The sequence below is a fragment of the Trametes versicolor genome (assembly GCF_000271585.1).
Source record: "Trametes versicolor FP-101664 SS1 unplaced genomic scaffold TRAVEscaffold_13, whole genome shotgun sequence".
NCBI classification, from domain to species: Eukaryota; Fungi; Basidiomycota; class Agaricomycetes; order Polyporales; family Polyporaceae; genus Trametes; species Trametes versicolor.
Window position 1 is genome coordinate 1,252,861 of NW_007360333.1, and position 24,962 is coordinate 1,277,822.

Consider the following 24,962-nt stretch of genomic DNA (forward strand, 5'->3'; position numbering starts at 1 on the left):
TTCGTGAGTGCTTACGGCAAGGACGCGCATTTTCCTGCCCATTCCGTGTACGACAGATCTTCCGCCGCAGCCCTCGATCATGTGTGTCACCGCGCCGAGGATATTTCATTGTGTGTGAGAATGTGGCGCTCGGAGAGGGCAAGGATTCCCCCAGGGAAAACGGATGTGGGATGGGCAGTGGGACTAGAGGACACACCGTGATCCTTAGCCGTTCCGGAGTCCGAGGAGGACCGTGCAGGGTCATAGTACGCAGCGATCACGGCGGCCAGGGGAGAGAAGAAGGAAGAGGAAGAGCCGGTGCTTCGCCACCAGCCGAAAGTTTGTCAAGCATGTCGTCGGATGCAGCGCATGACTCGCGAGTCTGCTGGAACAAAACGGTCCATATCAGCTGAGTGACACTCTTGATGCTCGGAAGCCTCCCTGTGAAGCTCACTGTGATGTTCGAAAGCGGTGTTTGTCAGGCGTAGTGACGCAGAGGGCATGCTCGTGCCAGTGTTGCAGCTGCAGTATATACTCGCTATTAACGAGGTAAGTCATAGCGGCGACAGAGCGGATAGCGGGATGCGGAAATTGTATGTCAAGTTGCGGAACCTCGGAAGGCGGTTAAGAAGGCTATTCATGGGTGAGGAATGACGATGAGGGTCCTGAGGTAATGGTATCATCGATGCACCTAGAGTAAATCTTCCTTCAACCTGTAGTAGCCTCCTTGTGCGAACAAACTCCAACGGAAGGACGTTTCTCCATACGCTGGTTCTGCGGAACAGGGACCGGAGGGTAAGACATGGAGTGAGGAGGACACCGACTCGGGGCATGCTCACCGGGCATTGAGTATCTGAGGGATCGCGATTGCTCCTAGAGCGGTCGCGCCCTCGCAAGAATCACACGGTGGAGCATCTCAGCCGTTCTTGCTGACTATTGGCCGAGAGGCTGTGTGCATGTTGTAGCCACTATTCGGAGACAGTCAAATTACAATGGCAGTCTGGCATACGTGCCTTATAAGTTATCACAGTACTTCACACTAAGAAGAGGCAGGCGGCCGCAGCCTGTAGGAGCGACATGTACCCCATAGAAGTTTCAATTATTTCCAATACGATGACAACAACAGCTGCCACGCACCTCGAATATGCGCTGGAGTGAGAGAAAGCTGTAAAGGGCACCGCGTCTGGAGGTTGGTTGACAGCAGCTTGAAAAAATCTTCGGCCGGGTGCAATGGTAGGAGCTGGTGTTATTGACCGCGGTTCCGAGAACGGCTCCAATAGCGCAAGCAGGTAGACTTAACCTTACTAGTAGCGAGAGCCTGGGAGCACAACGACTCGGTCCGACGACGAGTCATGCAGCTGATGATACGCGGCGCGAGCATGCCCGCCGAGACGCGAGGACGTAGTTCGAACAGAAGGCACAACACACTCTGTTAGAATATGTTAATGCCTTGGAGCGATTAGTGATCTGTACAGTATATCGAGACATGCCGTGTCGCCTTCCCGTGTCAACTCTGTTACCACTAGCCGGTGATCACTGCACCAGGGTGACCTTCATCGGATACTCAGGGTGTGATGAGTCCGCGCCGATAGTGGGGTGAACCACTTCGCCGAGGTTCCAGACCACAGGCGCGTCGGTCTTCTCAAACGCGAATGTCGAGATTAGCTCTGCGAGGACAACCTCTGCCATGCAGCGGATCCGAGGTCAACGGTGAGTGGAACAGGTATCGAGGGTGATACGCACTCATTTCGAGCTGAGCGAACTTGAAGCCTCTGCACAGCACGTCAGCAAAAAGTACTTCAAGCTCGGCGTGGACGCTCCAAACGTGCACGTTACTCACATGCATGAGCGCCCTCCACCCCAAAACGTCATCCTATGAATCCAAGAGCGCATTATCAGCGCCGGTCCCGCCGCATCTAGTACTGCCAGTCAAACGCAAGGTTGGAGGTACGCACAGATTCGAATATACCCCTGGGATCTTTGCCTCCGCGATCGTCCCCGGGAGGGGCGCGAGCCAACGTTCAGGGCGCCACACGTGCGCGTCTGCGCCCCAGAGGTCCGGGTTGATGTTCGCGGCCTGGATAGCGATGAAGACGTAGGTGCCTTTGGGGACAGGAATAGAGTGCATGAGGGTGCCGTCGTTTCCGCGGATCGGTGAGGAGAGGGGAAGGACGGCGTCGACTTGGGCTCTGGCGGCGAGCACGCGGTCAGCTGGCGAGAATGACTCGGAGCATTCGAGATGTCAAAACGTACTCGCGGATGCGCATTGGAGCCGGGACGTGCCTGCTCAGGATATCAGACACGAGAAGAATGAGACGTCGAGGGGATAACATACACTCGTAGGGTTTCCGCGCACACTGCGTCGAGATACGGCAAGGCCATCAACTCGTCGTACGGGAGATCTCCACCCTTGTGGCGACTTTTCGCTTCTCTAAGTTCTGTACGCAGCTTGTCCTGTACTTCAGGGTTCTTGGCGAGACACTCGAGGATGAGCGTGAGCGCGTTGGAAGTTGTATCCGTTGCGGCGAATATAAGAGTCCTGAAAGCGGGTAAGGTCAACCGGCAAGATGGACGGCGAGAGCATATGGTTACATACGAGAGCTGTGCGATGAGCTCCTCCTCCGTTAATGCGTCCTTTTTCGGCGCGCCCACGTTGGCTTTCACTGTCGAATTGTTTCGGGGCCGTCATTAACAGAAATCTATAGAGGTAATGGAATTTGGACGTACGAAAGAGGGTAGTCAAATCCTTCCCTTTCTCTTCCTCGTCATCAGCCTTCTCGCGCGATTCCACTAGAGTTTTTTTCTCTTCAAATATGCGCACCGCATTACTGTGCATCGTGTCGATGATGCGAAGCAGCGCTTTGACACGTCGGGAAGGCAGGGAGTCCATGATCGGCCGCCGCAGAGCAGTGGGAATGAACGGGCGCCCATATCGATAGAACTGAAAGAATGGGGTCAATGCGGTGAATGTCGGTCTGAATGCCGAAGGGTTCAAGTCGTTTAGTGCCGTTGCAAGATTACGAGAATATGCGAAGGACGTACATATACGATTTCAGTGCTTCAGTATAGGGGTTACTGCCCTTTTCGGTGAGCGGGTCCAGGCACTGACCAAGCACGGACTGCCCAACGAGCTCGAGTGCTGCCCGTGCCATGTACTGCGCCATGTCGACTTGTTGATCTCCAGCCACTACGAGCGCTTTTATCGCCTTGGAGAGCTAAGCAGTGCCAATGTCAGTGCACACAGCGATACTCCTTCTCGGGGAATGGCCTACACGGTGAGCAACTTCATAGAACGTTGGGGTGGCGAGCCGGAGATTTTTAGGCGAGAAGATCGGGTTCAGCAGCTTGCGTTGCCTTCGGTGCGTACCACCTATCCAGAGAGTGCCGTGATCAGATCGAACTTCATCTTCGCAAATGTTCGCATATCACACTCACCCACAGTCGATAGCAGGCCGGGGCCGAAGGTGTCCATTCCGATGCTACAACCCGAGCGATTAGCGCGCTAGACCCTGACATCATGTTCGTGAAAGCGAACGTACCTCATAAGATATGGAAGCTCTTCGAAAAGCGGCTCATGGCGGCGGTGCTCCTTCAAGACAATAGTTTGCATTGCTGTAGGATCGTAGACGTATAGTAGCGGTTTCTATTGGAGAGTTATCAGAGGTTGCGGTCACGGTGACCAGGTTGCCTTCATATGAAGTAGTAAAGCCACTCACGCCGAACAGAAACTGAAGCTTGGATACGGGGCCGTACTTGGTTCGGAGCTCATGATGGAAGTTCCATCCAAGTTGCTTGTCGTACAGCTCTAACATGTGGCCTAGAAAGAGCGAACACGACGTCAGATTTTGTTCAGTGGATGAACACGCAGTGGCAGACTGACCAGCTATCCATGATGGCACAGGCGGCCCGATGACGTTGTCGAGCGGCGACTTCGGCGCTAAAAACCACCTGACAAGCTTCAAAAGAACGTATGCGACGCCGGCGCCGATGAGGTATTGGGCGAGCATGTCAGCATGAAAATATCTGCAACGAGGGGGAATAGGGGGGATAAGTGGGTCCCGAGACCGCCCTATAAGATGCCAGAAAGCCGGGTCACACCGGCAACGTTTGGGACCATAGGATACCGACTTGCCGAGCGGGAAGGTGTCTCGTTGTTTCAGCAAGGATCTTGAAACTGGATGAGCGGGACCGCACTGGAGTAGAAGCACCACCAGGCGGCATTGGGACCGATAGAAGAGGCGGTTATACGAAGCACACGGTTCTCCGGGCTTCTTGGCATACCTTCGTGGTGCCGCGCAGTCAACGAACCGCGGTCCAATCCTCATCGGGCTAAGGCTACCGTCGCATATCACAATGCTGTACATGCATGGAGTCCATCGTTGATCACAACAACCCCGAGCTAGGCTCGTAAAGCAGCCTCACGTTCGGAGGCGGAAGACAATCGTTCCTCCCGAAGGGAGCCCCGAGCATCGGATCGCTGGTTCGGGATAACACGTCTTGGCCAGCTTTGAGCAGAGTCCTTATTGACATAACGAGGGGATGATCTGAAGGGGATGAAGCCTCCGATCTCCCGACATGCCGTATCCTGAGTCGCAGTATGTGCGATACGCAGACCCGGACTCAAAGCGCAGTCACCTTCATCGGGAACGCGGGGGTCGAGGAGTCCTGCCCGACGGTAGGATAGACCACTTCGCTCATGTTCCACACCACCGGTTTCCCCGCGTCCTCGAACGTGAACGCGCTGAGAAGCTCAGCGAGCACAATCTCTGCAAGAACCGAAGCCGTCGTCAGCACAGCCAGATGACGGCGCAAATGAGAGTGCGCGTCGCGCGCAAGATGACGCACTCATCTCGAGCTCTGCGAGCTTGAACCCGCTGCAAACAGTCGCCGTGAGCAACCGGCAAAGAAACTGAACGAAAGGGCGACTTACATGCACGCGCGTCCGCCAGCCCAGAATGTCATGCTGTGATGGGCGTCAGCTCTCAGGCAGTTGCACGCCTTGTGTTGTCCGCACGCACAGATGTGAGTACACCCCAGGCATCTTCGCCTCCGTGAGCGCGTCGGGCAACGGTGCAAGCCAGCGCTCCGGCCGCCATTCTCCTCCGTCCGGGCCCCAGAGCGCTGGGTTGGTGTTCGCGGCGTGAGCCGGCATGAAAACGAGTGTGCCCTCGGGGACGAAGATGGAGTGCATGAGTGTGCCGTCGGCTCCGCGCACAGGTTTGGAGAGCGAGACGATGCTGTCTGCGCATGCCCTAGAGAAGTTACAAGCGGGCATGTCAAAGAATGGGGCCGTCAGAGAGTGAAGCGAGAAGCGTACTCGCGGAACCGAAAGGGCGCGGGCGGGTAGCTGCGGTGTTGAAAAAGTTAGCCGGGTTTATGCTAGGGGAATGACGGTTCATACACGCGGAGCGTCTCTTTGTACACCGCGTCGAGGTATGGGAGAGCCAGAAGTTCGTCATATGTGAGGTCACCGCCGCTGCGCGCATGTTTTGCTGTCGTGATCTCCTCCCGTAGTTTGACCTGTGCATCGGGTCGCTTGACAAGGCAGTCAAGGGCGCGCGCAAGTGCGTTAGACGTCGTGTCCGTCGCGGCAAAAAGGAGGATCCTGCGTGCAGCACGTTGATGTGCAGCGGGGTTTCGAGGCATAAATGGGGCTTACGACAGCTGAGCAATAAGCTCGTCTTCAGACAGCGTGTCTCCTTCGCTCGCCCCAGCGTTTGCGTTCACTGCAGAGATATATTAGCTACGCCGCATATAGCCACAATGACGAGGTTCTGGAACGGTGCGCACGCAACATAGACATCAAATCCTTCGCGCTACCAGGAGCTGTGCCGCTCTCACCCAGCTGGTCGGCTGACTCTACTTCGCGCTTCTTTTCCGCGTAGATCTTGACTGCGTTGGTGCTGATGACGTCCACTATCCGTAACATGCATTTAACGCGCCGAGAGGGAAGCATGTTCATGAGCGGGCGCCGAAGTGATGGGGGGATAAGAGATCGTAGGGGTACGTAGATGTGAAAGTAGTTGCTCAGGGCGTAGATAGCGGGACTACGATGCGGGGCGGCCCAGGTGTCAGAGCCCACGAATAGTCGTAGAACGGCAAGATAAAGACGCACACGAGTCCCTTCAATGCTTCTGCATACGGATGAGAGCGGGATTCCGTGAGCGGATCGAACGAGTGGCCGATGACAGCCTGACCGATCATCTCCAGAGCTGCACGGCCCATATAGCGGCCCACGTCCACCTCGGTAGTGCCGTCCTTGACCAGCGTTTGAAAGCCGTGGGTGAGCTAGAAGCCTAAGTGAGCGCAGAACAAGGGAGCGAAGCGGGGATTGAATTACCCGTTGAACAACCTCGTACAATACTGGTGTGACCTGTTGGAGGTTCTTGGCGGAGAATATAGGGTTCATAAGCCTTCTTTGGTTGCGGTGCTCCTCCCCTTGGGGGAGTGTCCAGAATCAGCACTGGGAGGACGAGAGCAGTTTCGTGATACATACCGACACTAGCTATAATCCCGGGACCAAAGATATCAATTGACATGCTAAGGGAGTAGGATCCAGTCAGATCGTACTAGATAAAAGACAGAAGCGATGAGGTGTACGCTGTCAACCACCGTAACTCTTCGTAGATGTGCTGGTTCTTGACGGCGATGTGATGCATGACCACGGAGTCGTACACACACAATATCGGTCGCTAACCATACACAGACGAGGGTCAGACATGCTCAAATATAGGAGGCCCCGGAAGACGTACACCAATTATGCCCTGCAGCTTGAAGACAGGGCCGTAATTCAGGAGCTCGCGATAGAAATCCCATCCCTGCCTGTCGTACAGCTTCAGAAGATGGCCTGGAGCACAACAAGGGTCTAAGTATACTCGTACGCCTTTAGATGTGGAAGGGACACGTACCTGTGGCCCACGACGGCGAAGCGGGACCAGGAAGATTATTGATTTGGGACTTTGGCGCAGAAGCGTGGCGGACGAGTTTCCACGTAAGCCATACTGTGCACAACAAAACAATGTAGAGGAGCATGGCGAACTGGACCAGGACGGGGGGAAGTCACTAGAGGGTAGGTGGTGGAGAGCAACGAGGGGGGACACAATGCTCAGGCCCATCTGAGCCGCTCTATACCGCCAGCAAGCGCTTAGCGCTTAACCAAGGCCACGGGAGTGGGTCTCGAGAGAAGAGGAGACAACGTTGTCGCATTCGGAAGATGAGGCGCCACGGCGGCGCACCCAAGCACGCCGCAGGATCCATCACAGTATAGGACAGAGCACTGGCTGTTGAAGCGCGAGCATGGACGCATCAGACCTCGGATGCCGACGTGCACTCGACAGCGTTCAAACCAAGGCGGAAGCCGTGGAGTGCAAAATCTCGCCCTTGTTGCACGCACGTTGTATATAATAATAGCATACCTGCGACAAAGTATATGTAAATGCTGTTAACGAGTAAAACAGAGAGGAGATTACCTTATGCTCGATGTATACGTTGTGCAGCGCGTGCACGAGGCTTAGGGTGGCTTCTCTTCCAAACAGGCTTGAGATCAAACATGAACTTCAAGAGCGCGCAAGGTAGACGTAGATGTGTCCGAAGCTACGCAGGAGTGCTGGTATGTAGGCCATCCGAGAATCTTGTCGATGGTGGTCGCCGTCACGATGAGAGTGTTACAGCCTGCGGGCGCTCTACGTGCGGGCTCGACTCCCGATCTAATTGGGACGAAAGGCGCGGCTAACGCCGGCACACCTCGTTCAGGCTTTTGGGTGTCCACTCGCGAACATGCAGCTTAAACAGCTTTGGGAAGAGCCCTTAGGTCTGATATTAAGGGCACTTTAGAAGGTACAAAGCCACCGGCCTTCACCACAATAAATCATGCATATCGAGTACCGTATACCAAGAAATGAATCGGACTCAAAGCGCGGTCACCTTCATCGGGAACGCGGATACGGTGGAGTCTTGCCCTACGGTGGGATAGACTACTTCGCCTACGTTCCACACCACGGATTTCCCCGCGTCCTCGAACCTGAATGCGCTCAGAAGTTCGATAAGCACCATTTCTGCGAGGAAAAAGTTGTCGTCAAGACCACAGGACTCATGAGGACGCCGATATGCGATGACGCACTCATCTCGAGCTCTGCAAACTTGAATCCCCTGAAACAAGTCGATATGAGAAGAGTGAGAAACCGGACAAAAGGGAGACGTACATGCATGCGCGTCCGCCGCCCCAGAAGGTCATGCTATCCGGCGCGTCAGCTCCGATTCGCGACGCCCTAACGTGCGCACGCACATATGGGAGTACGCCCCAGGCATCTTCGCCTCCGTGAGCGCGTCGGGCAACGGCGCGAGCCAGCGCTCCGGCCGCCATTCCCCGCCGTCCGGGCCCCAGAGTGCTGGGTTGGTGTTCGCGGCGTGGATGGGGAAGAACACGAGTGTGCCCTCGGGGACGAAGATGGAGTACATGAGCGTGCCGTCGGTGCCGCGCACGGGTTTAGAGAGCGGGAGGGTGCTGTCTGCGCGGGCCCTTTGGGAGTGGGAATGTCAGGGAAGAGGGATGAGAGAGCGAACGAGGTGCGTACTCGCGGAATATGAGGGGTACGGGCGGATGGCTGATATAGCACAAAGGTTAGTTGGGTGTATGATTGATGAAAGAGAGTCCGTACACGCGAAGCGTCTCTCTGTACACCGCGTCGAGGTAGGGGAGCGCCAGAAGCTCCTCGTACGAGAGGTCACCACCGCTGTGCACGCGTTTGGCTGCCGTGATCTCTTCACGTAACTTGATCTGTACATCAGGCCTCTGGACAATGCAGTCAATGACACGCGCGAGCGCGTTCGACGTCGTGTCCGTAGCGGCAAAGACGAGGGTCCTGCATTATGTAACATATCAATGTATAGTAGACTTGTAATACGCCAACGGGACTCACGACAGTTGAGCAATCATCTCCTCTTCGGACAGCATGTTTCCGTTAGATGCTCTGGCGTTTGCGCGCACTGTCCAGGGCTATGTGAGCTGCGCCAAACAAAGCTACAACGACGAGGTCCTGGCACATTACGCACGTAAAACAGAGACCAAGTCCTTGGCCCTTCCGGGAGTTACCTCGCCCTCGCCAAGCTGGTCGGCCAACTCCGTGTTGCCCTTCTTTTCCGTGTAGATCTTGACTGCATTGGCTTGCAAGGCGTCGACGGTCCGTAACAGGTTTTTGACACGCCGAGAGGGAAGTACGTTCATGAGCGGACGCCGGACCAGCGGGGGAATGAACGACCGCAGAGGGAGGTAAGCTTGATAGTAGCTTCTTAAGGCCTGGAGCGCGGGACTACGATGGCGGCGTCCCGGAAGTCAGAGCCCACAAGTGGTCGCAGAATGGTATGATGAAGACGTACACAAGGTCCTTTAATGCTTCCGTGTACGGATGTGAATGAGATTCCGTGAGCGGATCGCACGAGTGGCCGATGACAGCCTGACCGATCAGCTCCAGAGCCACGCGGCCCATGTAGCGGCCCACGTCCACCTCGGTAGTACCATCCTTGACTAGCGCATGGATGCCGTGGGTGAGCTGAAAGCACGAGTGAGCGCAGGCGCAGGGAAGGGAGCAGGAGGCTGAAGTACTCGTTGGGCAACCTCGTGCAACACCGGTGTGACCTGTTGGAGGTTATTGACGGAGAATATATGGTTCATAAGCCTTTTTTGCTTGCGGTGCTCCTCCCCTAAAGAGAGCGTTGAGATTCAGCATTAGGAGAGAGAGAGCAGTTTCGCAATACATACCAACACTAGCTACAAGCCCGGGACCGAAGATATCAGTGGACATGCTAAGGGAGTGAAGTCAGTGATCGTACTGGAGGGTAGCCAGAAGTTATGAAGCGTACGCTGTCAGCCACCGTATCTCCTCGAAGACGTGCTGGTTCTTGACGGCGATGTGATGCATGACCACAGAGTCGTACACACACAATATTGGTCGCTAATCATTCACAAACGAGCGTCAGACATGCTCAAACATAGGGGGCCCGGGAAGACGTACGCCAAATATGCCCTGCAGCTTGAAGACAGGGCCGTAATTCAGGAGCTCGCGATGGAAATCCCATCCCTGCCTGTCGTACAATTTCAGAAGATGACCTGGAGTACAAAAAGGCTCTGAGTATACTCGTGCGCCTTTAGATGTGGAAGGGACACGTACCTGTGGCCCATGACGGCGAAGCGGGACCAGGAAGATTATTGATTTGGGACTTTGGCGCAGAAGCGTGGCGGACGAGTTTCCACGTAAGCCATGCTGTGCACAACAAAACAATGTAGAGGAGCATGGCGAACTGGACTAGGACGGGGGGAAGTCACTAGAGGGTAGGTGGTGGAGAGCAACGAGGGGGGACACGATTCTCAGGCCCATCTGAGCCGTTCTATACCGCCAGCGAGCGCTGAACCAAGGTCCTGGGAGTAGGTCTAGAGAAGAGGAGACAACGTTGTCGCATTCGGAATATGAGGCGCCACGGCGGCGTACCCAAGCATGCAGGACCTGTTACGATCCCTTGGCTCTTCAGTGCTCGTCAAAGCAAAACGCTCACCCCTCGTCCGTGGTCGATCAAACCGTGCACGACCTCGACGGGTGTCATCTGACAAGCGAAGAGGCGCATATTCAGCCACCATTCGTGTAGAGAACAAGAGCACCCTGTTGAAGCGCGAGTAGTATGAATGCATCCGAGTCAAACCTCGGGTGCCGACGCGAGTCAACAGCATTCAAACCACGGCAGGAGCCGTGGAGGTGAAAACTCTCCATGCTGTTGTGTGCATGCATATAGAGTGGAATATTCATAACAGATCTGCGGCGGGGTATATGTAAAATTGTTGTTGCTGAGAAAAGCAGAGACGACATTACATACCTTAAGCTCGACGTTTACGTTGCGGTACCTGTGTGCACGAACGTGCTACCTTCTCTTCCCGAAAGGTCTGAAGTCAAACTCCACGCATCGTCAGAGGACGCAAAGTAGACGTCAATACGTCAACTGCGCAGGGTGGTGGTAGATGGTGGCTGCCTTCGTGATGAGAGCGAGACCTAGGACGCAACGCGTTAGCTGCCGCGGCGCTCTCTCCCAATCTAATCGGGAGGAAAGGCGCGGCAGACGCCGACACGCCTATCTCCTCCACTCAATCCAAAGAAACCACCCAGCCACTCACTCACTCACTCCACGTGCCTATCAGCTCGAGCTCCTGCCTCCACTCGGTGCGGCAGATACTTATATGTACACTGCTCAGGCCAACCTCGCCTGTCCAGAGACACCCAGTACGTTCAAAGTGGGCCTAGTACGACTCCACACTCGTTGGACGCGGAAAACCATATCAGATAGATTGTAATCCTAAGACGTACTGCTACAGGTGCCGTGTCTGATTTCATTTCGTACAATCGTGTATGTGTCGTGTCCAGCCATTCAAAACCCCAGAGACAGTCGCGAAGGATCAGAGATACAAAGATAGTGAATGATGACGTCGAAGCCCGATAGAAAGCGAAGGAAGGCAGGCAACGATGACGAGGAAGTGAAAACTAACGATACAGAATATGTCCGATGGCGAGAAACTCAAACGACCGACTGTATGCGCGAGCGGTGAGTTAGTCCAACATTAGACGTATAGGAGGTATTCAGACTCACGAATGTCCGAACCACAGCTAGCTCGCTCAAAGCTTGAGGATGATCGGCACACAGCCGATGTTGATCAGGCCCTCTGCATTATGCGGTTAGCGTCCTCTTCCGAGACAGCACGCGGAATAGGTCACTCACGGTAAGTGTTGTTGTTGCAACAAACCGGGGTCTGGTCACTAATCGGACGCGCATATAGTCAGTCGCTCGTCTTCGGGTATATGCGCACCAAAGGACTAGGAAAACGTACCAGCTCTCACCGCCTCCAAGCGCAAGGATGTTGATGGGTGAGCACGACGTGCCCGCCAGGCCGGTGGCACTCTCCGGGAGAATCCCCAGCGACGAGATGATGTTGCTCATGTGCTCCGACTTCGAGTCCTGGACCTGGTCGCAACACTGGATAGAGCCTGTGTTACACTCCCCAGCGGGGATGCCGGTGGGGGCGCTCGCGCCGGGAGAGGTAGGCGAGGGCGTCGCCGACGACCAGTAAGAGCCCGAAGTCGGGCTGGAGTGGGGGTGGCTGGAGCGTCCGGTCGAGATCGTCTCGGTCTCGGTGCTCGTGCGCGTCGTGGTCTTGGTGATCGTCACCGTCGGCTGGGGCTCCCACTTTGTCGTCGTCGTGGGCTTCGGCGGGGCCGGGGTCCAAGTGGGCGTCGGGGTCCAGGTCGTGGTGGGGGTCCAGGTCGTGGTCGGCGCCCAGGTCGTGGTCGGCGGGGTGTACGTCGACGTGGTGGTGTGCGAGTCGCACCTGGCTTCGTGGGGCTTCGCGACCGCGACGAGCGCGAGGGCGGTGGTGGCAAGGAGGGAGAGCTTGAACTGCATCGTGAGGAAAGAGTAACACAAACGATTGACGGTGGACGTAGTAGGTGGGGGTGAGAGAGAGGGAGGAGAAGGAGGACTGATCTCCGCCGCGACGGATACTTATCGCCCCGCAGGAGATGTTGAAGTGACGGGCAGCGAGGGTGAGGGGACATCGAAGCACAGCGCCTGCCTTAACGGGTGCGATGTAACCTGTTTTGGGAAGGGTGGTGGTGCCCGTCAACGTGAGCGCCCAGCGTTGAGTTGACGAGGATCGTGAGCGAGCCGAACAGAATGGTCCTCCACGGTACTCCATCGTGTTGAGCAATCCCGGCCCGGAGCAATCGACGAAATTCCCGTTGCAAGGCTCTCGAGTTCGCGCTAGTAGCAGTGCGCACTCGCAAGGTATGAACGCGGAACATATTGATATTAACCGAGAGCCGAAAAGCACTATTACTATAACTGTGAAGTCGACGGGAGGGGATTGCGCTGCGCGAGATAACAAAAGCGAGAAAGCGAAGGACAGCTTTAATACCAAAAACTACGGCGCGACTGTTCGACTGTGTCGACCTAGAGAGTAATGGGCAAGCATCCAATGCTAACGAGGCTCCCTGGACAGTCGTTGTAAGCAAGAATACGCGCCATTTACAGCAAGCAACGACGTACCGTAAGAGTTGTCCTCGCAGCACACGGTTTGAGCCGAGCTACGAAAGTGACCATACGAATCAGAGTCGGTCTACACTCAGCGACACCTTGGATGACTTACCACGAACTCGAACTCAGGGTGCCAAGGATGGGGGAGCATGTCAGCCCAACCAGGCCAGTCACGCCGCCGATGGGGATGTTCAGGAGTCCCAAGGCGTTCTGCACTTCGGGAGCGTCGGACTTCTGCACTGAGTCGCAGCACTGGACGGGGCCCGTGCTGCACGTGCTGCTGCCACCGCCGTACCCGCCGGAGTTGCTGCCGCTAGGCTGCTCAGGGCTGTTCGGGGATCCGGGGTTGGAGGGGGCCGGGGTGGGCTGCGGCGCAGAGGCCGAGGTGACATGGTTGGTGCTCACGGGGAGAGTGGCAGTGGGCGCAGAGACCGAGGTGGCGAGGTTCGTGCTAATGGGGAGGACCGAGGTGGGCGCACTGGGGGCACCAAGAGGGGCGGAGACTCCGGCTGAGGCACTCGGGCCAGAGGGCGCGCCTGTACCCCAGGTCGGGGAGCCAGTGGGGTCGGAGACACCGGGGACACCGGGGAGACCACCGTCGCCGCCGCCAAGGATGCCTCCGATACCGGGGAGACCGCCAGCGATACCACCAACGCCAGGGTCGCCGCCCGCGACCGGAAGACCTCCGACGGGAAGACCTCCGATGGGGAGGGCAGAGAGCACGCCGCCGGGGGCGCTACCAAGGAGGTCTCCCCCGCCAACGTTCACCGGGACTGAGACGGCTATCGAACCGTCCGTGGGAGCACTGGGCTCGCCGGCGGGTGGGGCGCCAGCGGAGGGGCACCCGAGCAGGTCGACGTTAATCGCCGGTGCGGCGACTGCGAAGACGGCGAAAAAGACGGCGGCAAGGAGGGACTGCTTGAACTGCATGGTGGCTGATGAAATGAGAGTGGTGGTCGAGCGGGTGCTGCGAGGAATTGCGAGAGAAGGCGAAGGAGAGGAAGAGTCGCTGACGAAGGACGGCTAGCGATGCTGTTCACCGAGCCTTTGCGCAGTATTTATGGGCGCAGGAGGTCCGCGGGACGCCGTGGGTGTGCGAGAGGCGCGGTGAGGGGAACTCCCCCACGTACGGGTCTCTGCGAGGAATCGGCCTCGAGGTCGACGGGATGGGGAGGACGTCCTCCATCCTGGGGACGCGGTTCTAAGCGAGTGATGCACGCGCCGGCTTGAGAGAGGTTCTTTGAGTGGTGTTCGCTCGGGAACTTCAAGCGACGTTGGGGACGACGGCCTTCGGAGGACGAGCGAAGGCCTCTGTTCCACTCGGCCGGATTGGGACAGAGAACTGCTCTGGCGAAGCAGATAAAACCCGGCCGCATCGGCCATCTGGGTGAAGAGGACCTAAAAAGGGTGAGATCGAGAGAAAGTACAGTGACTGACACTGACGTTGTTCGCTACGAGTTGTCCGGGTCCGATGGAGGTCCAATCCTGGAATGACGGACTCCATTTTTTCCGTCGCTGGCTTTGCGAAGACGGTCGGCCCCTACCGCGAGAGCCATTGACGATCCTGCTGTAGCGCCTTCGTAGTAGATCAACGACTTCGACCACGTAGTTGCGTGACCCGACCGCAGAGGAGAGAGCGGGGCTTACGGAGGCTCTTTGTGCGCTGTCAGGAGCATTGCGGGAACCGAGGAGCTGGATAACCCGAAGAACGTTCAAATGTCACTTTGTCCGAACATGATCGCGGTAAACCAGAGCTCGAGACGACGACCAACGATGGCACTCGCTGTTCGGACGAGCTAGCCACGTGGATCACGCCACCACGGCAGCGTGGTGGCGGTGAGTGTGGAGGTCCCCTTTTGGAAGGTCTTCATGTTTGCCCATCATCGAGTCTTTCTCGAGCAACACCTACCAAGACACGGCCTCTTCAACGCATACACGACGTCGAGGAGGGTACAATTTTGTTTTGTGTTTGGAGGCAGGCTCTTGTGGTCAAACGGCGGAGGGTTGGGGCGAGCCGGAGCCGTCCGTGACATCTGTGCCGATCGACATGCTCAGCTCCAACCTTCTCATGTTGAACTTGTGAAGCACAGTGGCGTTCACCTCTTCTACTGCACCCTTAAAGAAACGGCCCAATGGCAAAAGACGCTCCGTCGATCGACGTTGGTTGAACGCTGTCGTCCAAGGCACCTATAAAACCCCAGTTTCTGGCGCCGCCAGACGACATCTCTCTTCATCTTCCTCCTCCGCATATCTTCTTCAGCGCGCCCTCTTAACTCTCCTTCATATTATCAGCCATGCAGTTCTTCACCACTCTCATCGTCCTCGCGGTTGCCCTCGTCGGCACCGCCTCTGCCAGGCCCTCGACTTCCACCGTGAACTCGCAGTGCAACACCGGTGCCCTGAAGTGCTGCAACAGCGTCCAGTCTACGGACACCGAGCACGTCAAGTCCATCTTGGGTGCTCTCGGCATCCTCGACCAAATCGCCGAGGGCGACCAAGCCGGCCTGACGTGCACGCCGATCAACACCGGGTCTGTTGGTGGCAACCCTAGCTGGTACGCGTTTTGGTTCTCCAAGTGCGGGTATCATCATTCTAACATGTGTGGCAATCCAGCGAGGCGGCGCCTGTCTGCTGTAACGGCAACAGCTACGGTAAGTCTGCCAAGTCCTTCAGGTCAGGCGAGACTCCTCACCGTGTTTGTCTTCGCAGGTGGTGTCAGCTTGGGCTGCGCACCGATAAACACTGAGCTCTAAGGGATCGCTCCCTGGCGCCCGGACCCTGTCAAGATATCCTTCCACATCACTTTGGTCAGCGCATATCTTCCAAAATGCGAGCGGGCAATTACTGACTTTTTCGGCGATCGCAGTTTGTTTCTATCGAACTCATCACATAGCTAATTCTTTTTCGTCGCTCGTGTCGCTTTGGCTCTTCCTTTCCTTTTCGTAGCCGGATTCGAGTGTATTGTCTTCAATGAAATCATTACGGTATATCAACTCAGCATGAATTGTACACGTGGAAGGCACGACAGGTACGGTACGCGTTTGCAAGAGATCTTCCAACGTCCCGACGCGTAGCCAGTGCTGCGTTCCTGGCTCCTAAACGCTATCTTCGCCACGCGGTGCCGTATGTCGGTGGGCGATTCGAGCGGAGGAGGACGGATTGCCGATCACGATCGTGGCCAGACTCGGAGTTGGTGAACGGCAGCCTGGACGGCCAGCCTCCGGAAAGCGACTCACCCCTCCTAGATTCTTACAGTCCGCAAAGTAAAGTAGGGCGGGCCCCAGCTCGTTCGTGGTCGCATGCTGGCGCAGAACAGTGTCGTATACGTCGATGCTCTCGAGGGGAGCAAGCAGGTCCACCCGATGGCGTGCTGGAGCTGCGTCAGATGTGTGCGGAAGCTGATCTGGGCGCTCCGGATCGAGCGCGTGTGCGGGTTGTGGGGAGGGGCGGAAGTACGCTTTGGGATAGATTGGCGGATGCTGTCGCAGGGACGATCATACTGCCCCGAGCAGCCCAGAACGAGAGCACGTTCAGCTGAGTAACGCCAGGGAGAACCTGAGTGAGGCCAAGCCAGATAGCGGGTGGGCACCGGGTGCAGCGGGTGAAGCTGTGGGCGAAGTGAATGGTCAGCCACCTGGGCTGTATGATGGACGAAAGAGAGCCACAGACAACATAAGACAGATCTCGTAACCGCGTCAGGCAAGGTATGTTCTTGCGTTCAACCCCTGCAGTGCAGCGGGCGTGCCCGGGGAGCTCGGTATGGCTGCCGGCCGCACGCCAACTCCCAGGAGCCGCATAGGCGGGACTCGGGAGGGCCACCAGGGCGCGCGGGCGCTTGCACGACTAGTCCGGCTAGGCGCGACGCTCGGGGTGCGGCGCCCACGATCCACTCGATCACATCCGCTCGCGCCAGGCGCACGGTTTGCACGCTCGTGCGTGAGTGGGCGGGTCGTATAAGTGGGTATGGGCGGGTTCTGGGGGATTTTCCTAGAGCATCCGTCTCTCTCTCTGCGCAACTCCACCCTCTTGCGCACGACCTCACCCCCCACCTCCACCCCATGCGTCTTCACTACCTCTCTGCACTCGCGACCGTCGTCGCCTGCGCATCTTTCGTTGGGGCTGCGCCCGCACCAGCACCTGCGCACGGCATGCCGCTGCCGCTGTGGCTCGCGGCGAAGTCAACATCAGCGCGCGCGCCGAATAAGGAGGCGAATCCGTTCGCGCTCCCCTGGGGCGTGGACCGATAGCGAACCACTCGTTTTGTATCGGTATGTCTGCGTTCTCTATTCGCTGACGCATGGCGCTCATTCCCCTCTCACAGTACACGTTCGATAACCACAATTCACCACGCTGTACCAGAGCAGGAGCGCGAGCATAGACCTCTGTACGAGCCGGAAATAGAATCGCAGGGGCCCGTTCGCAAGTGTTGCGCTCGCCTCGTTGTATCATTAGACCCCCGTGCCCCACCAAAACAATATGAATGTTTGCAAAATGCTCCTGTGCTCGCTGGCTTCCGGATGAACTCTTCGCCTGAGCAGCGCGCCTAGCGTATCATGAGCTCCGTCTCGTCCTCGCACTACTCGGCTCCCTCCATTCCTCACGGAACGGCAACCGCCGCGCGTTCGCATTGGGAATGGCATGCGCGGGAAGTCCAGAAACGGTGAAGCGCCAACACCGGCCGAGGCGGTCGCGAGACGGCCTTCCTCCTCGCTAACCGCCTCCGCAGGCGCAGTACGCTCGCAGACACGCAGATAGAGCACGCGTCCCTGCAGCCCAGGGGCAGGTTTCATATGCATGCCAGTTTGAAGCCCGTCGTTGTTACACAGGGTGGCATTCCCGACGATGACTAGCGCGAAGGGTCGAGGGCGGGCGTGCCGTACGAGCACAGCCACGGCAATTATAGGGCAGGCCCTCGTCACTTGAAGCGAGGGGACGTACCGGCGTGGGGTGGATTTAGAGGTCATCGGCTCGCGGCAGGTATATAGTCGGGCTTGAGGGGGGACCGCGCGCTGCGTTCCTGCCGCTTCGACGACCGACTGCCCAGCCTTGGCCTTACTCTCCAGGACTCCCTCCACCCCAGTCGATGAACGCGAGCATGCACCCGACTCGCCTCCTCTTTATCATCCTGACGATGGTTTTCGCGCTGGGCGGACACGCCGTCGCGGCGCCCGTGCCCCCGTCGGTGCCGCAGTCGAGGGTCGACATGCCACTGCCGCTGCGCGTCGTGCAGGAAACCCCGAAGGCGAACGTTGGGAGAGCGCCATGGGCTCCGCTCTACGGCCGGTAGGGATCATGGACGATACGTAGTGAGTGTCGCTCCTGGGTAGATGAGAACGAGTACTTACTGAGAAGTGGCGTAGGGGACAGTGAACACCGACAGGCGAATACAATGAGGAAGGATGGATGCGTATCAGTCGGAATGCGCGAGCGAGGATCGTTACGATGAAGAGAGGTTGCGGATCTATGTAGGACGAGATGTGAGGCGTGAATGGAAGGATTGGAGGATTATGGTGGACTTTACCCGTGCATGACATCGTACAGTGGGCCTAGTTCAGTGGCAATCAAGCGACCATGTCATGGAGGCGAGGGATGGTCAAACTTTGGATAGCCCCCCGCTGCATATTCCGGATAGGTATTGCTGTATCGGCGGCAACAGAGAGTATATGTGCGCGCGACGCCAACGCATATATGCGTCGAATATGCTTGTTGCAGTCGAACAGTTGCGCGCGGCGATAGCTTGGGTACATAGTGACCGTCTCACGAACTTCCCGTCCCTCGGCCTACCAGCATACCGGCGTTATGCACATTCCTCTGTTCAAGATAAGGGTATCAGCGTGGTTCTATTCCGATCCAATAAGAGGTGACGCACCATCCCCATGATTACCTCTGCAATATACTCTGAGGTGATGCTCTGGCTGATCAGAGACAAGACGGCGTAGCGGGCCAGGAGATCTCGCACTCTCAGTCTTTTATTCATCTGTCATATCTAACGACGCACATCAGCTCTCTCGACACTCGGAAGGATCCCAAGAGATGCATGGAACATGGCAAGCTTGAAGCAGCGAATTCGAAGAGCAGGGAGTCGGGACATAGAACGGAAGCGCCCGAAGTCGGCCAAATACCACCAAATACCAGCGCTTCGCAGCGACGACTGGAATTTCATCTCGTCGTCGCGCTCAGCCCGTCCCCTCCTCTCCGTTTTCCCCGCCCTCCTCCCCCCCGTTCGACCTCGAAATGACCACCGTACCCTTCTCCGACGATGGCATCGGCATTGCCAACCTGCCCAACCAGGTGAGCTGTGACACCTGCTTCACGCAACGGCCGCAACGGGAGACTGAACGGACGCGTGTGTTACTGTGTATAGAGGCACAAGATTGTCGCCAAGCGGGGGGCGCACTTCACGGTCATGGTCGTTGGTGAGTGAGCTGTTTCCGTTACATGCCGAGGGTTTCTGCCGGCGAAATGAGTGAGGACATGCGCCAGCACCTATAATGAATACCAAAGGTGAACGCGAGCTACGTGTAGGGTCGCGTTATGATTAGCACTACTGCTTTATGGCACGACTTAGGATTGTCTGCGCGTATTCTTATCGCGTTTTCGGCGAATTTGGTCACTTCTGCCTGCAGTATGGACACCTACTTACTATTTGCTCTCTTCCAGGCGAGTCGGGTCTCGGAAAGACTACGCTCATCAACACGCTCTTCTCGACCGAGCTTTCGCCGTCGAAGAACTACACTAAGCGGCACCAGAAGCAGCTCGACAAGCTGACTGAGGTCGAGATCATCAAGGCCGAGCTTGAGGAGAAGCAGTTCAAGACGAAGCTCACCGTGATCGACACGCCCGGGTTCGGCGACTACGTCAACAACCGCGACTCGTGGACGCCGATCGTCGACTTCATTGACGACCAGCATGAAGCGTACATGCGTCAGGAGCAGCAGCCGCAGCGCCAGGAGAAGATTGACCTCCGCGTGCACGCGTGCTTGTACTTCATCCGCCCGACGGGACACACGTGAGTGCATAGAGCGTTGTTTGACAGCACGCAGAACTGACGAGAGATGCAGTCTCAAGCCCCTGGACATTGAGATCATGAAGCGCCTGGGTACCCGCGTCAACCTGATCCCTGTCATCGCCAAGGCAGACACCCTGACGCAGAACGATCTGTTCACCTTCAAGCAGCGCGTAGGTGTTCATTCTTGGTACGACGACGCGCATGAGTTCTCACTGCGCAAATAGATCCGCCAAGTTATCCAAGCGCAGGGCATCCGCATTTACCAGCCGCCCATTGAGGCCGATGATGAGGTTAGCGCCGACCACGCGCGCGTCCTTCTCGAGGCCATGCCGTTCTCCATCATTGGTTCGACCGAGGACGTCACAACGTTGGACGGCCGCGTCGTGAAAGGTCGCGAATACCTGTGGGGTGTTGCCGAGGGTATGTCTTCTCTTCCATTACGTGCGCGCGCAATATAGCAAGCTCACGGGTACTGTGCAGTTGAGAACGAGAACCACTGCGACTTCCGGAAGCTGCGGTCGCTGCTCATCCGCACGTACATGCTCGACCTCATCTCGACGACGGAGGACTTGCACTACGAGAACTACCGGCAGGCGCAGATGGAGACGCGCAAGTTCGGCGAGCAGAAGCCGCGCAAGTTCGAGAACCCCAAGTTCAAGGAGGAGGAGGAGGCGCTCCGGAAGCGGTTCACCGAGCAGGTCAAGGCGGAGGAGGCGCGGTTCCGCCAGTGGGAACAGCACGTACGTCACTTGTCCCTGACCTGCGCCGCCCGATCCGGCAGTACTGACGGCGTCCTTGCAGCTTATCGCCGAGCGCGACCGGCTCAACAAGGACCTCGAGCTCGCGCACAGCGCGATCAAGGCGCTCGAGGCGGAGCTCGACAACCTGCAGGTTGGCTACGGGCGCGGCACTGGCAGGCGGTGAGGCGTCGGCCCCCTAGCGCCGCGTGCTTTGGGCGCGGTGCCGCTGCCAAAAGAGTTTTCGTATGATACCCCGACTCGCGTCCACTCGTTATACAATATCTGCTTGTTGTCCCTCCTCCTCTCGCCCTCCGCTCCCGGTGGGGGCGTTCGTGTTCTGCGTACCTACTACTATTGGATTGTCGTCGCTCCTTTGTGCCTACTTGCCGTATATCCCCGTACCCGATGGATGATATATTAATGTTCTTCAGTACGCACCTATCATGCTCGGTCCTCGTCGCCCGGCAACCGTTCCCCTTTTGAACCTCTAACGTCGTGAATATATGCAAAAGCTTATGGCAGTGCGCACATAAACCTTTCCATTGACTCGACGGTAGACAACGTGCGGCGCTGAAGTCAAACTTACTGACCGGCGGCGGGCCCACAAGGTAAGCTTCCCTGCGTAAGATGTTCTGATTCTGACCATCTCCGGCAGCGTCAGAAACTGCGTGCCGGGCTCCTAGCGCGTCGGCGAACAATTTAGCGTGTGATTTAACTCGTCGCCGAGCGTCGCCGTCGTCGGGCGGGTCGCCGCGAGGAGAAAGAGCGGGGCAACGACGAGCTCATCGATGGAGGGCGGGTCCCAAAAAGGCAGGTAGTGTTTGGCGAGCACTGCATGATATCGGTGGAGCGGGACAAATACCGCCAAACATGGCGTGCAATAATATTGCCGTGATGAGCGCCTACGCGTTCTCCCCCGCACTGCGTGCCTCATACCTTTCCTCCTCATACTCCCACTACGACAGGCATATGTTGCCATGCCTCGCGCGAACTTGACGAACATTGCACGCACCAGAGCTCTTCAGGGCTCTGCTGCTCACTCCACCAGTGCCCATACGACATCTTCGGCGCGTGTACTCGACGACCAGCCCACGGTATCGTCAAAAGCACAGAAGGCGTCCAAGTCGACCTCCCGCTCGCGTCTAAAGAAGGCGGAGCACGATGAGCTTAGCGACATCGCTACTGCGTTGACTGACGTCAAAACGTGAGTTTACTGCATTCCGTTCCTCGGTAGTTCACGGTGTCCGCACTTGCGTTCGTTCGTAGCCCACGCGAAGCACCTTTTCTATGTTTCTGATCACTCTATCCATAATATCTAGGTACATGGGCGGTTTCACGCGTCCTCGCTCTTTCCGATCCGCCAATTGGCACGAGGGCGGCCCTTATGCAGAGAACGGCAAGGTCTACGAGTCTCCTGACCCCCTCGCATACAAACCGCGCACAATCTACCTCCTCGAGGGGCGCCACCCTTCTATGCTTGGACATGGGCGCGTCGACTTCCACGAGAAATCCCTCGGCATGTGCGCAGAGGCCGCCCTGCCTGCCATCATCCAGCAAGCCAATAGCCCAAATGCTGCTGCTGAGTTCTTGGAGCCCATGGATACTGCTCGGTGGCCGTGGGATGGGCCTCGCCGGCGAAAGCCGGTCCGCTGGTGGGAAGACGGCGAGAACCCCCAGGACCTTCGTCGCAAAGCCCTCAATGAAGCTGCCGGGAGTGTCCAGGTCGAGCCTTCGCATCGTTCCCCCGGCAAAGTTGTCCCCGCCGAACTCCTGGCGTCGCGTAGCCCCGGTGTGCAGGCTATCCACGCACGCGGATTCCACTCTTCTGCTAGTACGCGTCTCGCGGACGACGATCCGGACTCTCTCAAGAGCCGTAAGAGCCTACCTGGTTCTGCCTGGAGTCGTCCCCCTCGCGAGTCTCAAGACGCGCAGGACCACGTCGTTCCCACATACTACATCGAGCGCAAGAAACAGCGCGACGACATCTCGCAGCGCAAGGAAGAGGAGGGCGGCTTGATGGCCGAACTCAATGCCGGTATCCTCAGCGAAGGCCTTGCAGCCAAGACCCGCGTGCGTGACGAGAAGATCCCTGTCGAAGTCCGCCTGCCGGACGGCACCATCGCCCACCCGAGCGGCTTTGAGCCGCCAACGCCGGAAACAGACTTTCACCCTGTAGCTGCGAAGGTCCCCTCTGAGGACGACCCTCTTGTTGCCACCCTCAAGCAGACCTGGGACGAGCGCGAGTTCCCGGTCGCTCCCGCCGACCCCATCGTTCCTGACCCGGAAAAGGAGCAAGAGTGGCTGAAGCGCGTAGTCGCTGGTGGTACCTCCGTTCTCACGGGTGTGCGCGACGTCAACCCCGAGGCACGCGTAGCCAGCAGCGCAAAGCTCCCTTCGCTGAAGCCCACGTCGCCCGAGGACCGCAGCAAGATTACTACCTCGGCCTGGGACTCCCCCTCCCAGTCGAAGGACAACGACCCTGACAGCGTCGTTCCTCCCTTCTACATTGAGCGCAAGAAGCAGCGCAGCGAGATCGCGGAGCGCAAGGAAGAGGAGGGTGGCCTCATGGCAGAGCTCAACGCGGGTATCCTCAGCGAGGACCTGGCCGCACAGACTCGCCACCGTGAGGAGAAGATCCCCGTTGAGGTTATCCTCGAAGACGGCACCATTGCGCACGCGAGCGGGTTCGTGCCCCCGACGCCGGAGACCGAGTTCCACCCGGTTGCGTCAAAGCCCCCGGATTCGCCCAAGCTCCCTTGGACCGAGATTGACTCCGTCAAGGAGACCGCCCCCGGCGTCACCACCAAGGACGTCGGGTCTGCGAAGAAGCCCGGCGACGCACGCGGCTACCACACCAGCGCCGTCGCCCGCGCCAGCGTGCTGCCTCATTCGTTCTCCCCCGCCGTGCAGCACGCACTCGCCAAGAAGGGCGTGACGCTCGTGCCCCAGGGCCCAGAGCCTGAAATCGCCGCGCGCCGCGAGCAGTACCTGCCCACTCTGGCGCAGGAGCCGTTCTGGCGTCCGCTGCTGACCGTGACCGTCGCGACGCGGCCGCTCGCCGCCGCGATGCATCGCCTGTCGCAGAGCTTCGGGCGCGGGCTGCCGTTCTACTCTGCGATCCCTGCGGACGAGCGCAAGGACTTTTCGTCGTTCAACACGCGCATGCGCGTGACGCAGATGAACCGCATCCAGCAAGTCACCGATGAGGTCGCGCGCCGGCTTGGGGGCGCGCACGGCGGTCTGCTCGGGATCCGCGCCAATGCGCACGAGCGCGGGCGCGGCGTCAACGGCGAGGGCCTCGCAGATCCTCTACCGCGGGAGCTGCGGATGATGAAGATCGGCGTGGGCGAGTGGTACCCGTTCGCGGAGGAGGTGAAGGAGCGCTTCCTGGATGATGCGCGGCGCGGCGGATACAACGAGTACATCGAGGTGTTCGGCGTCGACGAGTGGGGGAAGCGCACGGATGGGAAGGCGTGGGCGGGCGCGCAGCCGAAGAAGGGCGAGGAGCTGATGGAGGGCCGGTTCGCGGATGAGCTCGACGTCGACTGAGCGTCGTCTGTTTCCGTGCCGCCACTCCAAGCTCACGATCGACGAGGTGTAAGAGACCGTTCACTTTCTTGTTTAATGTCCTTTGCTGCTATGCCTCACCGCTGCCGCGGGCGGTATATCTCCCACTTTGCTTCTCACGTTCCACACACTACTGCTCCCCGCATTCTAGTATCCACCCGCTCACGCTCGCTGCTTTCCTTCCGAGTCCGCGCGTCTCCGCTTGACCCAGCCTTCGTCGCTCTGCATATGCTCACCTTCGCTCCCTTACACACTGTACGTAGTAGACCCCACATTGTACAAGATCATCTATCGAATGACATGCTGCTCTCATGAGTGCCCTATATTCTGCAGCGTGGGATGGGGTTTAATCCATTCACTTACTCATGGCAATACTCATGGCAATAAGATAATTCGACGGGCATGCCTAAAGAGGTAGGCCATCGATGGCGGTAGCGGCAACGTTGAACGTTGACCTACAACTTGGTTGACCGCGTCGGGTGTCGCTCAACGCTTCCCATAGAGCATGGGATCACAGGTAGGGTTCTCAACGGCCTCTCCACAAACAGTGCTGACCTCGATTGGGCTCACCATAGTGTACTTAAATCTCGACCCCTCGG

At 57.7% G+C, this 24,962-nt stretch overlaps 8 protein-coding genes across 8 annotated transcripts; 3 read left to right on the plus strand and 5 right to left on the minus strand.

Moving 5' to 3' along the window:
• Positions 1–1,512: 1,512 nt before the first annotated feature.
• Positions 1,513–3,986, minus strand: TRAVEDRAFT_53305 (cytochrome P450; the record flags this gene model as incomplete). The annotated part of the gene is made up of 14 exons (XM_008046214.1): positions 1,513–1,661; positions 1,723–1,751; positions 1,820–1,852; positions 1,935–2,168; positions 2,233–2,262; positions 2,315–2,518; positions 2,576–2,642; positions 2,707–2,954; positions 3,022–3,194; positions 3,252–3,349; positions 3,415–3,458; positions 3,519–3,622; positions 3,696–3,796; positions 3,860–3,986. 14 exons carry the CDS (start codon positions 3,984–3,986, stop codon positions 1,513–1,515), a joined length of 1,641 nt encoding a protein of 546 aa, XP_008044405.1.
• A 477-nt stretch (positions 3,987–4,463) lies between these two features.
• Positions 4,464–7,314, minus strand: TRAVEDRAFT_75122 (cytochrome P450). The gene is made up of 14 exons (XM_008046215.1): positions 6,888–7,314; positions 6,732–6,826; positions 6,580–6,671; positions 6,476–6,519; positions 6,320–6,417; positions 6,095–6,267; positions 5,770–6,026; positions 5,639–5,705; positions 5,381–5,584; positions 5,297–5,326; positions 4,998–5,231; positions 4,910–4,942; positions 4,825–4,853; positions 4,464–4,745 (listed from the first exon to the last, which is right to left on the minus strand). The coding sequence occupies exons 1-14, from the start codon at positions 7,009–7,011 to the stop codon at positions 4,600–4,602; spliced, it is 1,626 nt and encodes a 541-aa protein (XP_008044406.1). The 5' UTR covers positions 7,012–7,314; the 3' UTR covers positions 4,464–4,599.
• A 573-nt stretch (positions 7,315–7,887) lies between these two features.
• TRAVEDRAFT_53307 (cytochrome P450) lies at positions 7,888–10,269 on the minus strand (the record flags this gene model as incomplete). The annotated part of the gene is made up of 14 exons (XM_008046216.1): positions 7,888–8,033; positions 8,099–8,127; positions 8,181–8,213; positions 8,264–8,497; positions 8,553–8,582; positions 8,637–8,840; positions 8,898–8,964; positions 9,031–9,287; positions 9,355–9,527; positions 9,581–9,678; positions 9,737–9,780; positions 9,838–9,929; positions 9,990–10,084; positions 10,146–10,269. 14 exons carry the CDS (start codon positions 10,267–10,269, stop codon positions 7,888–7,890), a joined length of 1,626 nt encoding a protein of 541 aa, XP_008044407.1.
• Positions 10,270–11,633: 1,364 nt separating this feature from the next.
• TRAVEDRAFT_88662 (uncharacterized protein) lies at positions 11,634–12,033 on the minus strand (the record flags this gene model as incomplete). The annotated part of the gene is made up of 3 exons (XM_008046217.2): positions 11,634–11,680; positions 11,737–11,774; positions 11,846–12,033. Coding segments are annotated over 3 exons (273 nt in total), but the record flags the coding sequence as incomplete, so codon positions are not given.
• A 930-nt stretch (positions 12,034–12,963) lies between these two features.
• TRAVEDRAFT_135382 (fungal hydrophobin) lies at positions 12,964–13,323 on the minus strand (the record flags this gene model as incomplete). Its single annotated transcript, XM_008046218.1, has 3 exons — positions 12,964–13,000; positions 13,056–13,097; positions 13,160–13,323. Coding segments are annotated over 3 exons (243 nt in total), but the record flags the coding sequence as incomplete, so codon positions are not given.
• A 2,018-nt stretch (positions 13,324–15,341) lies between these two features.
• TRAVEDRAFT_53310 (fungal hydrophobin) lies at positions 15,342–15,800 on the plus strand (the record flags this gene model as incomplete). Its single annotated transcript, XM_008046219.1, has 3 exons — positions 15,342–15,601; positions 15,661–15,698; positions 15,757–15,800. 3 exons carry the CDS (start codon positions 15,342–15,344, stop codon positions 15,798–15,800), a joined length of 342 nt encoding a protein of 113 aa, XP_008044410.1.
• Positions 15,801–19,230: 3,430 nt separating this feature from the next.
• On the plus strand, positions 19,231–21,292 carry TRAVEDRAFT_174957 (septin). Its single transcript, XM_008046220.1, has 7 exons — positions 19,231–19,338; positions 19,412–19,463; positions 19,708–20,056; positions 20,109–20,226; positions 20,281–20,476; positions 20,537–20,796; positions 20,858–21,292. Exons 1-7 carry the CDS (start codon positions 19,282–19,284, stop codon positions 20,978–20,980), a joined length of 1,155 nt encoding a protein of 384 aa, XP_008044411.1. The 5' UTR covers positions 19,231–19,281; the 3' UTR covers positions 20,981–21,292.
• Positions 21,293–21,728: 436 nt separating this feature from the next.
• TRAVEDRAFT_155650 (uncharacterized protein) lies at positions 21,729–24,661 on the plus strand. Its single transcript, XM_008046221.1, has 2 exons — positions 21,729–22,000; positions 22,116–24,661. Exons 1-2 carry the CDS (start codon positions 21,774–21,776, stop codon positions 24,343–24,345), a joined length of 2,457 nt encoding a protein of 818 aa, XP_008044412.1. The 5' UTR covers positions 21,729–21,773; the 3' UTR covers positions 24,346–24,661.
• The last annotated feature ends 301 nt before the right edge of the window (positions 24,662–24,962 follow it).